We start from the raw sequence: 14,076 nt of genomic DNA, 5'->3' as shown, positions 1-14,076 counted from the left end.
CAACATACAATATATAAAAATAACTATTTAATACCCACTCCCAATTGTTATCATCAACCAACCCCCAATAATATAATGCTCCTTTTTCAAATGCAGCTTTAGCTCCCTAGCTCTAACCTTGACTTGCCGTGCCGTCACAACTACTCTTTCTTTACAATTTCCATCTCTCTAATTAAATATTAATGCATAAAAGTACCCATAAAAATTACTAAAATACTCATAAATAATAATTTAATTTGTTGCAATATTCTTGACCATCACAGGTTTATCTTAAAAAAGGTTCTCTTGAGAAGGAGAATGACTCCTTGCTTAAATCATAACTCATTATTGATTATTGACTAGTAAAGATTGTTCCTCTTCAATACGACCCTGCAGTTGAGGGTGAATTGAGTAGAAGAGAGTTAGTAGCACATATGGTATCGCCATTGATGCAGCAAAGTATGATTAAATCAAGAGATATTGTCTATTTTAACTTAGAGATACCTTTATTTAGATAAGAGTCGTATACTTTTATCCTAAAAAATGGCATACATAACAAAATAGAGCAGTTACTTACCTATTATAACTCATAATAGCTCACCCTTGATTGGACTAATGTAAGATCACCCCTAACTAACATAAATTATAAGAATATTATTGCATATGAAAAATCATGCTCTGTTAAGATATCATTTTTGATTGATCATAAACAAGTGAATTTTGCTGAAGTTACAAAAAGATGGTATATTCATATGACTACAAGAAGAGAAGAAGAAGAATCGCTACATGAACCCTCATCGCTAATGATGCAATGGGTTGGGGCCAGTGGGAACGAGGCGCTTTTCATCGCCGTAGCGGGGGTCGAATTCGCTTCCGGCTGCGGGGGCGGGGTCTTGTCTCCGGTGTCGCCGCCACCGCATGAAGGGCTTGAAGTCGAATTTGGTGGCCAGAGCTCTTCTACTGTGCAGCATAGGAATATGGCGATCAGGAACAGAAAACCGGGCGGTGTTGAATACTGTGAAGATGGCAGACAAGAGGAGGGAGAGGGAAAGCATGATGGCTAAAGAATGAGAAAGCTTGAGAGCCATGGCAGGGGGAAAAGAAGAATAGAAATAGAGGGCATGGAGAAAGATCAGAGAGAGAGAGAGAGAGAGGGAGAGAGAAATGGAGAGAGAGTTTAACTAGTTAGATGGGATTGTGATCGCTTCCATGGATGATTATACAGCTAATTAAGCGAACAGAGAGAGAGAGAGAAAGAGAGAGAGAGAGAGATGTGAGGTCCAGATGATGCGGAGAGGGAGCAGGATGGTCGGCTATTCCTCCCATGAGAAACTCCCTTCACGTTCAAGGAACAAATTTAAGGCCCATTAATAGCACAACGTTGTCAAGTCAAACCTTGATTTATATACTCGCGTGACCATGCACTCCGAGATGGATGATTAAAAATCCTATTCCCAAATATAGGCTTCATTTATATCTATATTCTCAACGCATGGCTAGGTCAGAAGCTTTGATTTCGTCAATAAATCATCGCTACCATATACCCCATCCAACTCCTATTAGGTCCGACCGAAGAGACTTGGATGAAACAAAATATTAACTCAGTCAAAATGTTCAAATGCATTATGTTGAGTGCTTCCTACATATAAATTACTACTACAAACCAGTTCTTATCTTTAATTATGTTTGAGAAAATAAATGTAGGTTGAACTCACCATCTTTAAAATTCAAAAATACTACGTACTTCGACATTTAAAAGCGACACTTTATGAGATATTTGTATATTACATTATGTGTTTAATTAACACAAATATAAAATACACCAATAAAAGATATCTACATTTTGGGCAAGGCATCAGAAGTTTCAGGAAATGTCCTTGATGTATCGTTCTGTAGAAATACCATTTTTTATCCCTATTTTCCTAAGTCGAACAAATGCTATACACGTGTAGATATAAAGGACAATTTTATGAACAACTCCTAGCAACTCCCATTTGAGGCCAATAGCTATATATAATTAGGCATCCATTCATCTTGAGATGAATGCTGATGGCAGACATTAAAATAAGGGCTAATATTTATTACTTAACCGTTCTTTCTTTCGGCCTTAGATCATCATTATAAAGGATAATAAAGATCCATAATAATATTGTTATAATGGTTGTACTTGAATGTTTGAGTTCTCTACTGCTTTTAACATTTTTCTTTTCATTTCTTTTTCTTGTTGACAGTGAAAGCCACAATGATGCTGTTATTTTTTTAAATATTAAATAAACTCATCAAACACACCTCATAAATAAAGAGCACCATGTAAGTCCCGAAAATCTATTTATGGAGTGGACTCCTTATTGTGTTGTTTTACTAACAATCTATAGAAAGTGGTCTCAAATGGGATTGGAATCTTAATCATATAAAAAGTTGCTACAAAGGCCCCTACCACGAGCCACCAGACTAACAAATAAAATACAAATAATCATTTCAGTTATTTTTTTTATATAATTGTTTGTCAGGAAAAAAAAGGCTAATAGAAATGCTAAAATCGTGAAACAGAAAATCATAAATCACAATTATACTAATGCAAATTACAGTAGCAAAATCAGATTAAGAGAAAGGCGAAATTAAAAAGAAAGGTTTCCCCCTCCTAGCAAACCTTTTCTTTAATTTATTTGTTACTTCTTTCTTCTTCTTCTTCGACCGTATTCACCTTAATTTGATTCTACTTAATTAATCTTCACCCACGCATCATTCCAAGAAGAAAGACTGGTTGGCAGCTAGGTTGGAAATAGAAGATCCACCATGGATGTTTGTGCCTGCACAGGCTCCAAAGGGGAAGTAGGAACTTTAGGACAACGCCGCTAGACAAACCCCCCCACCCCACCCCAGTCTCTCATTTTCATGCCCGTTCCTTTCGGAAGTGGGAATTTAGACTTTGAATTTTGAGGCCTTCCTACACCAGAGTGGTCTCTTCATTGCACTCCTACATAAATGGTTTAGAATAGAGTCAGATTGATTCATCCTTTGTCATTATTTTCTCAGATTCGAATGGATATAGAATTAAAGTATTAATATCATACAAACATGATTTTTTATTAAAAATTTGATAGGCATTACTATATTCACGTATTCAAAAATTTATTCAAGTACAAAGCAATTACAAAAATATTTAATGCTTAGCTAACTTGTGTGTGCTCGTGTGTATATGTCTGTACGTATATTGAATTATTATCATGGATCCTCGTCTAGAACTATTAGATAAAGGTAAATGATAAGTTTATGAAATCAATTAATTAAGCCGTGACAAATTCCCATACATTATTTCTTAGTGACTTTGTTAATTAAAATATTCCACACTTTAATTTGATATAAGTCAACCTCAAGGCTCGAGACACTTTCTTGACTACACCAACACATTTTAATACTATGAATTCATGATACTAGATATCATTTATACCCTTCTCAATAAATTATTAATAAGAGATTATATGGTAACAATAACCTAAGTAACTTTTATAATTATAAGGTTTTTTTTTTTTCTGTAAATGTTTAATTGTAAGGTTATATAGGAGGCTCAACTAAACCATATAATCCATAGCCCGATGGATAAAAGTGAATAAAGTATGTATTACATGATGCCCGCTTTTTATATCAATTTTCTACAAATATCATTTTTGGAGTTTAATTTTAAAATAATTTCTCTAACATATAAAACAATAGCCAATTTTAATTGTAGTTAACAACAGAAAGTTTCACAGAAAGAAAACACGATGATTTTTCCCTTTCATGCGTTTTAGCCGAGGTTTTACCCTTAATTTGACAGATTATTTCGTTTTTGTTAGCTTCAAATTTATATTAAGTTTTTTCATATGTTTAGGACATAACATAGGAGAAAGGAGGTGCATTGCCTGTGGGAGTGAGTTCGTTCTTCAACAATTAATCATCACCTGCCCCTACTATATATGATTATGAGATTCTAGTTTTCATTCTCGGATCCGCCCTCTGCGACCGTCCGATTAAACTAAGAAAGTCAACAACAGATCAGTGGCCTCATTTGCGAAAACATTGAGAATTCGAAGAGCGTGTGAAGCCTGAAGTCGACCGAAGCTGAAGTTTTAGGAACAATGCTAACTAATTAAATAAAATTTTTACATACAATAATTTGACACCTAGAAATCATGTCATAATTTTTACTCAAATTGTATTGAATAAATCAATATTGAGGCGAAATCATATCATATATGAAAAGGAATGCAGTATATTATCCATGCAACCTCAAGCCTAAGTGAATTATCCAATAGAAGCTTAGTGTTAACTACCACTTGGACTTGCACATATTCTTCTCATATAGCTCGCCGTTGAGATATAACTTAAAAAGATTTTTTTTATTAAAAAAAATTAAAAGAATTAACACTCAACAAAAACCCTATTCCAAAATCATAGAAACTCTCAAGTTTTGATTGAAAATTTAAGATAAAACATGAATAAATATTTTTTTAATTTGAATTTAATGAGTACAAAAGTCTAATAAAGATGGAGAATGGCACTAAATCTATTATTCGATGGGCACAACGTGTTAGAAACAAATTACGAGTTTGGGGGGAAAAAAATGAAAAAAGTACACCCAAGCTATATATCGTCAGTTACTATTCCTATTTTTGTCCAACCCGAACAATCACTTTTGTATACCATAATGATTTTTTTTTTTTTTTTTTTTTGCTTTTTCACTAAGGACACTAATGAAATGCAATATATTATTTTTTTTGCTCGGTCAACGTTGAAATTAAACTACGTCTGAATATGTTTAAAGTGGCCTAAAAGTCCCTACATCTTGAGCTAGAATGTGAGCCGACAAGTCCCAATGGAGCTTTTATATCAACTATCAAAGCCAGGTGGTTAAACTTAATTCTGTTGGCTTCAATTCTCTGCTTGGTTTACTTGTCTAGAGAAAACAAGCGAATAATAACAAGGGAAATGGAAAGTTTTGTTTTTGGGGGGGGGGGGGGGGGGGGGGGGGGGGGGGGGGTTAACTTTATCCTGAAGTTTTAATTTATTTTAAAATATGTCAATGTTAAGCTCTCATCAAGCTTCCACTATAAGCTCGTGTTGTAACCATTAGCTATATATGTCCTATTGTGTCCTCTTGTTATCGATATTACTGTGACTGGGAATTAGTGAATGATCTTAATGGAATTTTGACGGCAGCATAAAATTCCAAAAATATATATATATATATTTAATACCTATGAGGCAAAATAATTCAATAAATTTAAAAAAAAAAGCATTTTTAATTATTTACTCTTCTAATAATAGCCAGAAAGTTATGCTAAAAGCCAATCCACAGAATGTTCAGTTTCTTTACTACTACTACTAGTATTGTTTTGAATGGGGAGGGAAGTTAATGGTAGGGCGACCATTATCGACTAAATTGAATTTTCTAACCGAATTCATAAATGTCAAGTATAAATTTGATTTTCAGTTCGCTTCTGAGATTAGTTTTTATTTATTTATTTTAGTCAAACAAACTATATTAATTGATAAGTGTCTTTTATACACTTATTTTGATCTATAAACTTAGTATTTATGCATTCAATGAGCATGATTTCTACTTGATTTGGTTTTATATGTGGTTATGTAGATGTGAAGCATGCGTCGAAGATATTTGGAGTAAAAAGTGACGATGTCGCATTTTTTGAGCTAAACTGGGCATTAAAGGCAAGGTCAATGGTCCATTCAGGGTCGAGGTTGATGAGATCGCAAAACATCGGAAGGAGGACGTCATTGGTGAAGTGTTGGAAAGCAAGGAGAAATGGCTCACAGTGTTGTCATGCAAAGCATTGCGTGGTAGAGTCGTGGTAAGAATTCATTTTTGTGGCTCACAGTGTTATCACGCAAAGCATACCGTGGTAGGGCAATGGCTGTTGAAACTTTTTGTGGCTCACGGCCTTATCACGGAAAGTATTATGTGGTAAGGCTATGGTTGGAAAAGTATTCTGCGGCTCACAGCCTTATTGCGAAAGACATTCTGTGGTTAGGTTGTAATAAGGCTCAAAGTTTCGCAAAAATGCCGTTTTAAGCCCATTTTATTCCGACCTTGATGACCTAAAAAACACTATATAAAAATTGATTCTTAGAAAAATTGGGAGCTTTTGGAAGGAGAGAAGAAGGCAAGTCGAAGAAGAAGAATGAGATTTTCTTGAAGAACTTCAATTTTGGTTGTATTTTTCTGTTTTTTCTTCTCTCCAACATCATGAACTCCGTTTGTATTATTCTTTCATTAGTTGAAACTATGTTATGTTAAGTACCTTGTGGATAGGGTGATTGATGAAACCTAGTTCAATGATGGTTTAATTAAAAGTATTCGAGTTTTATCATATTCTTGTCTTTCGGGTTGATCGTTTGTTATGCACTAATTTCGTTTTGATACTCGACCACCATTAGAACGTGTTTGTGATTTATATTATTTTTAAGAGATTTAATATAGATTAGTACTTAGTAATAAGTTCAATAATAGGTAGAGATACTGTTATGTCTTATGAAATCTTATTTAGATGATCGTTATGGATAAATGCATGTTTGGATATTTGTAGATTAATTAGAGATAATTAATCTTATATATAAACATAGATTCAATTGACCATCGAGAGAGGCTTTTGATTAACTTAGGATCATCAATTTTCAGTTCAAAGCAAAAATTATAAAATCTGGTCACTGGAAAATCAAACCAATTGAAAAACTACAATGAATTCATAAACCCTAGTACATTAGATTTCTGCATTTAAAATCCAAGGAATTGTTTTGGATTTGTAGTTAGTCATTCGGTTTTAATTAGTATAATACCTACAGTGAGTAATTGTTTTATTGTGTGTGGCTTATTAAAGTTAATAGTGGTTAAAGTAAGAATCAAAAACTAATCATCGTGGAAACGATACTTTATTCATCATTATATTACTTGTTACAATTCCATTCACTTGAGGGAAAGAATACGCAAACATTGACAAAATAATATACATGACTATTTTACAAAAAAATAACCTTACATTTTATCTTATTTATAAAATCATATTTAGTTAATCAACTTGTTTTGTGTTTTAAACAAACTTTACACACATGTTATTGAATGGTTTTGTCCTCTTAACAAGTTATAGAATGTATTTCTTCTTTACATTAAATTCAATCTTTTTAACACAACCATAATTCATAAATACTTACTATTTTCATTAGTTTTATAATTCAGTTGTTTCAGTGAATTTTGATTAAGTCATTTCTGTTAAAATTAGGATTGCAATCAAACCGAATCTAGTCAAACTTCATTGCGCTCAGGCTCAGCTCAAGCTGAGTCCAGTCGAGCTTGATTTGAGCCTTAAAGTTCAGCTCGAGTTTGGCTCGTTAAAGATTGACAAGTCGAGCTTGAGTTTGAGCTCAACACAATCTCAAGCTCAGGCTCAACAAGCTTCTGGCAAACACAAGCTTAGACTCGGACTCAAGCTTGAAATTGTCATAATTATGTTTAAAAAAAAACTATTAATCTAATATACAATAACATTAAATATAACCTTAAATCACCTAATAATTAACAAATCCCAATAGTAAACAAAATATTAGTTGATTAATTTGTAAATCACAATATATTTTATTATTAACATATTTTAATAGAGAAAATATATTAAAGTTTTGCATTTAATTTCTCATCGTCAAAACATTTTCAAAATCAAACTCAACAAAATTTAATGATATTACTATAATAATTTAAAATTTGATAATTTTATGTTAAATAATATTTTTATAAAATTATGAATAAATTAATTAATAAAATTATAAACGAGTCTATTCACAGCCTATTCACAAAATTCTAATTGAGCATGCTCACAAATCTCTAAATGAACTTGCTTGCGAAACTATAATCGAATTAACTCACAAGCTAACGACCTAACCTTTACTAAGCTCTAGTTCGACTCGTTTATAAATTAAGTTTCAAAATTATGTTCAATCTTGACTCGTTTATCTTAACGAACGAAGTCGAACAAACTTTTATTGAGTTGAATACTGAACTACTCGCAAACCGCTCATCTTATTTGCGATCCTAGTTAAAATGGCTAAATTGATTTTTCTAAATTTTGATTTGGTCCAGTTTTGCAATATAATAATTTGATTGATTCGTTTCGGTCGCTAAACTTGACCGAACTAATAAAGCGCATCCGGCATCCCAACTAATGACTAATGAACTTTAACAAATATATAAAGAAACCCAAGATAACAAGGCAAGACTCAAGAGAGTACCTTTTAGGAGAGGATAACAGGAGTGTCTAATTATATTACACAAGGAAACACATTAAATCAGCAGAAATACCGGGCAAAGCAAACAAAGTGGACACGAAATAAAGAGCAAAGCAGAAATTACCTTAGAATGGCAGCTTGGCTGAAATGTAATTGTCATTTATCTGCTACAATATCAAGGTCGCTTTATGCTCACCTACTTGCCTGGAAAAGAGGGGGGATTCCGGGATTGTCAATGAAACCCTGACAAGAAAAGGAGCAATTCATGGAAACCATTTAGTTTGACCTAAAACAGAAGACAGCATGTTAGGGAAATCATTTAGTTTAAAAACCAGCAGATTGGTCAACAACTGCCTTTTAGATGACAAAAGGCTGGGGCAAAGAAACTGCAACTTCTATGAGACTTGTACACTTTTACTCTGCTCCCCACCTTTATGAAAATGAAAAAGAAATAGAAAAAGAAAAAAGAAAATGATCCATTGCAGACTTTTTTTTAATTTTTTAGAATGATGTAATGATGATATTTTCATAATTATGAACTATTTTAGTAGATATTTTTCTTCCCAATATATGGTCTTCAACGAGCCATATTATTGTGTATGAGATTACCAAATGAAAAATGCTGCAAAATGCTTATTATGTAACCTTCCCCACAATTTCATAAGCACTCTCTATCACCTGCCGAACCATCAGCTTGAACATTCAAGCAGACCTTTGACAGAACTTCTAATTTTTTTATGTTGGTTTTTAGTTTTGGTTCTTTTTTCTTTGTGATTAGTTGCAGGCAATCCACCAGAGTAGCAGCTAGCAGGGATATCAGGAGAAGGAAAGAAAATGAAAACGAGAAGAAAAATGGAATGCGCCTTGATGTTTTTTTTTTTTTTCAAAAGCTTTAAAATCTTTAAAAACAAAACAAACAATCAAACATCATTTTTTGGTTTGTTTTTCATTAAATGAAAATAGAAAGCAAGCCCTAAGTGATTCACATTGTCACTAAACCAAGAATACCAGCCATTAAGTATGACAATCCGCAACAAAAAGAAAGGAAATTGGATCTATAGAAAACCAGTTACTGAGTAAAATTCAAAGAAATTTTGCGGTGTAAATTTTCTTCTAGAAAAATATATTCCACCTTACCACAGAAATTCTGCAGTATAAATGTTCTTCTAGCAAAATATAAGAAATATTTCCACAAAAGTGATATATGTCTTCATATTAAAGTTCATAGCACAAAGCATGAGTGAGAGCGAGAGAGGGAAAAAAAAACTGAAAAATCAGGTGGCATTGCTGGTTCTTAGTTTTCCAGAATAGAGAAAAAAAAATGCACCGACTCCCACAAAAAGGAAACATAAGAAAATCATAAATAAAAGTTTCCATTTGCAAACCATTCATAATTATGAAAAACTACACTCTTGTTTTTCCTCCTAAGGTCTAACACAATTTTTGTGTTTCTGAAACATCCAATATGCATATCTTTTGAGAAGTGTGACAATATTTTGTCTGTTTCAATATGTTTGGAAGCTCTGGTAGAAGATTTCCATGGAAAAACAATATCTCCAAACTTTTGGGCATACACATAAGCACTTTAGACACTCACATGCAGTTCCAGATATACTCAAAATGGTTAATTATCAAACAAAAAGATACTAGAGATGATTAATAAACCTTACATTATATTTTGATGTACTAATGTGTAATAATACATTAAAATTTTACACTGCACGGCATCTTAACGATCAAGAATTGCTAAATAATTACAATCACTGATGGATTTAATTAGCTAGTTCATGTAATGTTTAACTATTTTCATCTTCGATGCTATTTCATTACTTGTGCAGTATGGAATACAACTATGTTTTTGAGGTGTTAGGACTCTTGGAGTATTTGGTGAAAACTTATGAGGTGATGAGGATTGCAGTGGGCATGTCCATGTTCTCTTGTGGAGTTGCTGGAGCAATTATGCTTTTTTGCTTCAAGCTCACTTCAAAAGAAGGCATGATTCTCTCGTTTTTCTGCATTTGTATGGACACTTTGGTTGGAATTCATAATGCTATTTCCAATAACAAGGAGGTGAAGCAAGATTTTGATTTTGAGACAATATTGAAGGAATTGATATCCTGGTCAATGAGCATTTTCCCTATTCCAGTGACCAATAATTTATGTTTTCCTCTGATCCTCTAAAGCACTGGAGTTTAAAAAAAGAAGTCTAGACCTTCTTTATGGTTAACTCCTCTGGAGGCCGGGCTCAAATAAGAGGCAGAACCAGAAAAACCTGATTGGGGGAAGTGGGTGAACCAAACCAACAAAATAATTAATAAAATATAAATAGTTATTTAAGAATATAAAATTCTATCTTATTTAAATTGAAAGGAAGTTGAAGCCTAATAGGGTCGGATTTGTAATTGAGCTTAAAAAGAGAGGAGAAAGTTTCTGGTAATGGGGCACACATATTTATTTACTTGACTCAAATGAAGCTGATGTGTTCACAGTTCTTAAAGTTTTGGAGTTCTCTCTTGCTTCTGATTTGACAAGAAAGGTGCCATTATTATAGAATCTGATTTCTCAAATGCTATCAGTTGGGTGGCTGGGGAATATGCATCTAAACCATGGAAAATTTCGGATGCTCTCTGCAAGGTTAGTCAATGCTCCCTGAGGTTACAATCAGCAAAATTTCAGAGGGCCTACAGCAAGGTAAATCAGTGTCCAAATTGTTTTGCTAAATGTGCAGTTCACAGGACAGATGATTTTGTCACTTGGCTTTGGAGTTGGCAACTTTTTGTATCTGTTTCTCTGAGGCATAGCTAATACGGGTTACTTTATTTGTTCTGCAGCTATGCTTTATGATCATGGATTCTGCAGATTATTTTTTATACTCTATGAAATGGTGTAATCTTAGAGCGTTTAGGGCTAAACAGGGATGGCTTTTCTGCCGTGGTGGCTAGTTGTAATTAGATTTACTCTGCTGCGCTGGCTAGTGAGAGGAGTTTTTCTGGTTAACAATTTTGTTATGATTTGATGAATAGACAGTGTTTTAAGCTGCAGTCTCTTAGCTGAGGCTGGTTGTAATTCGATTTTGGGTTGCATTTTGGGTTATAGCAGGATGTTTCTTTATTAACAGTATGCCTCATTTTTATTCCAAAAAAAAAAAAAAAATTAAGAAGCTTTCGCAATATCTCAAATAACAATTCATTTGGTCAGCAAAAGAAAAATAACAAATCATTTTAAAAGTGGGGATGGCAGATGTTGATATCTACTCGCAGACTGAATGTCTTCTTGAAATTCTCATTCTCATCCTCATCTTCACCATTAAACTAATTGTGTGAGCGAATTATAAAATTAGAGGAGGTCTGAATCTGATGCAATCTTGCTTGTAGAATCATTTTCATTCACCCAACACAGAGAAAGAATATCAACATTTCCTACTAAGCTGTAGGCTTAACAGTGCTTTCATTCAGACATGCATACTCGCTCTTAAGCATAATTTAGTTGCAATTCAGCTATTCATTATGCATACCTTAGTTGAAATTTATACAATGAAGACCAATGACAAATGCTGGGGTTGTGAAGCGTGATCAGCATCTTTACCCTTCTTGGCACCATTGATTAGCAAGAACCAATATAGTAATGTCCTTCTCTGTTACATAAAGACAAAGATAAGCAATAATTACTAAAACAATGAAATCAACTAGAATACATGTAAACTTGTAAGTTGTCAAATAGAATGTCTTTCTATTCCCTTTTTAAGTTTGGCTGGAGGAAAGGAATCATGTAAAATTGATTTTCTTTCTCCAACAAATGGCATAGGTGTGCTGGATTGAATGTTCTAGCATCATTATAAGGTCTTTGCTACTTGCATATTTAACAAGGATTACGATGATCTGATAATTCCATGATCGTTGAGAACCATTCTTTTTCCTACAGTTCCTGAGGAGAGTAAACCTCCATCATATACCAAAAATAAACTGAGAAGCAAACGAACTGAATGCTCGAAGTTAAACCTCCAGCTTTTCGTGACCATTTCTTCTTCAGAAATTCATCCTTCCCCGAAACCATTCTTATCTTCACATCCTGCATTGCCTTCGGCATCTAACGGAAATTGCTTAACCAAATCCAACCCCTTCACGGCATATTTGTCAAATTCATCAGCCACGTTGAATCTCAGATGTGTGTCCTCGAAATGCTCAATTAAGCTAAAACAACCAATTAATTTTCTGCCACAAATTATCACAAACATTTAGTTGCTTGCGCGTTTACAGAATTTCTCTTCGGCCAGACAAATGCCTTCCGAAATGATTCGCAATAAACAATCTGTGTAACTAGCCCTAAATAACATCCAAGTCACCACAATACGGAATTCCCCTGCACTATCTGCACTTCTACTACATCCATCTTCGCGTGCTTTCATTCGTTTTCTCCGCAAACTCACAAACGGACTACACGAATCGTCTAAACTTACTTCACTCTATCATAATGATGAAGATTCAACGTCATAGAACAGAAACGTACCTTTACGAGGGGATGCTTCGGCAATTATGCTTCCTGCCTGTGCTCCAAACATGCCACCTCCCTGGTTTCGTCCCTATACGTCGTCTGCGATTCCTTGATCTTTCAAAAATATTAGCGGGAGCGCCATTGCGGTGTCTCCTTCGCGCTCCATCCTCCCGATCCCATTTCGCAGTCCAAAAGCAACTCAAGTTTTGGCAGATACCGGTTCAAAGAGAAAGAGATAATTACAAAAAATAATTCTAACATTTGCTATAATATGTATCTTTTGTTTTTTTTTTAATTTTTATAATCTTATATTTAATTTATTTTTAACCTAACATAAATTTTCTTACTATTATATTGATATATCAAGAAGAGTGCATACATAAATTATCGTTATAATATTTTTTTCGATTGGGAGACATTGTATACCTCCATGCGTGACACTATATACTTTAAATTTAGTCATAAAAGTTCACTTATTTTCAGTTATTTACACATACACCCCTCCATCAATTTTAAAAATTAACATTAAACTCAAAATAAGAAAAACACATACATAAAAAATGAGAGAAAATAATCATTGGCCATAACCTATAGGTTATAGTCTATGAATAACTCATCGCTAATGAGATAACGTCTGTTAAAATGAGTAATATAAAATTATATTAAAATAAATATTTAAATATTTTGTAATTAAAATGTAAAATAGTTAAAATAAGTGTATCAAGCATTATAATATTTTTGTTAAATTGTTTGTTATTTTTTTTAAATACATTGCAAGATATATAAGTAATTTTGTTTCTTATTTATAATATCTAAAATAAATTTATTTGATTAGTTTAATATAAAAAAATATTTAATTTATTTTTTAAAAATTGTCAGATAAATTTAACAAATATAATAGAAAACATTTTTATTTATAATGCTATTCATATGTTACTTTTTTTTAACCTATGTATTAATTAATAAATACTACCTGATTCTATAATAAGTGATGGGTTTTTAAGAATTGATCGAGATGGATTTGTATTTTTAATGAGTTATATAGAATCAATTGAGGAGAGAGATATCAAAAATAAAAAGATAATTAATTATTGGTGAAGTGATGAAGGTGATTTGTTGTATCACTTATAATTAATCATATGGGTTCAAAGATGAAGGAACCTGTATGGGTTTTGTTTCAAATATGGGTTATCTAAAACGAATCAATTTTTAAAAAATAGATGGCTTTGTCCAGCTGCTTTTATGGTTTTATTTTTAATTTTTAAAATTTATTTATTAATTTAACAAATTAATTAATATTCTGTAACACAAAATTATGTTATTTTGCTTTAAAAT

At 32.8% G+C, this 14,076-nt stretch overlaps 1 protein-coding gene and 1 long non-coding RNA gene across 2 annotated transcripts; both read right to left on the bottom strand.

Annotated features, from left to right (window-relative positions):
- Nucleotides 1-779: 779 nt before the first annotated feature.
- Nucleotides 780-1,067, bottom strand: LOC127793124 (CLAVATA3/ESR (CLE)-related protein 13). The gene has a single exon (XM_052323908.1). The coding sequence runs from the start codon at nt 1,065-1,067 to the stop codon at nt 780-782; it is 288 nt and encodes a 95-aa protein (XP_052179868.1).
- LOC127792866 (uncharacterized) lies at nt 1,067-12,955 on the bottom strand. Its single transcript, XR_008021226.1, has 4 exons — nt 12,757-12,955; nt 11,765-11,884; nt 8,375-8,493; nt 1,067-2,956 (listed from the first exon to the last, which is right to left on the bottom strand). It is a non-coding gene; the product is annotated as an uncharacterized LOC127792866 (long non-coding RNA).
- Between the last annotated feature and the right edge of the window lie 1,121 nt (nt 12,956-14,076).

The sequence above is a fragment of the Diospyros lotus genome, unplaced genomic scaffold, assembly GCF_014633365.1.
Source record: "Diospyros lotus cultivar Yz01 unplaced genomic scaffold, ASM1463336v1 superscaf1, whole genome shotgun sequence".
Classification (NCBI taxonomy): Eukaryota; Viridiplantae; Streptophyta; class Magnoliopsida; order Ericales; family Ebenaceae; genus Diospyros; species Diospyros lotus.
The sequence above is the reverse complement of the archived record's forward strand: the minus strand, read 5'-3'. Positions and strand labels throughout refer to the sequence as shown.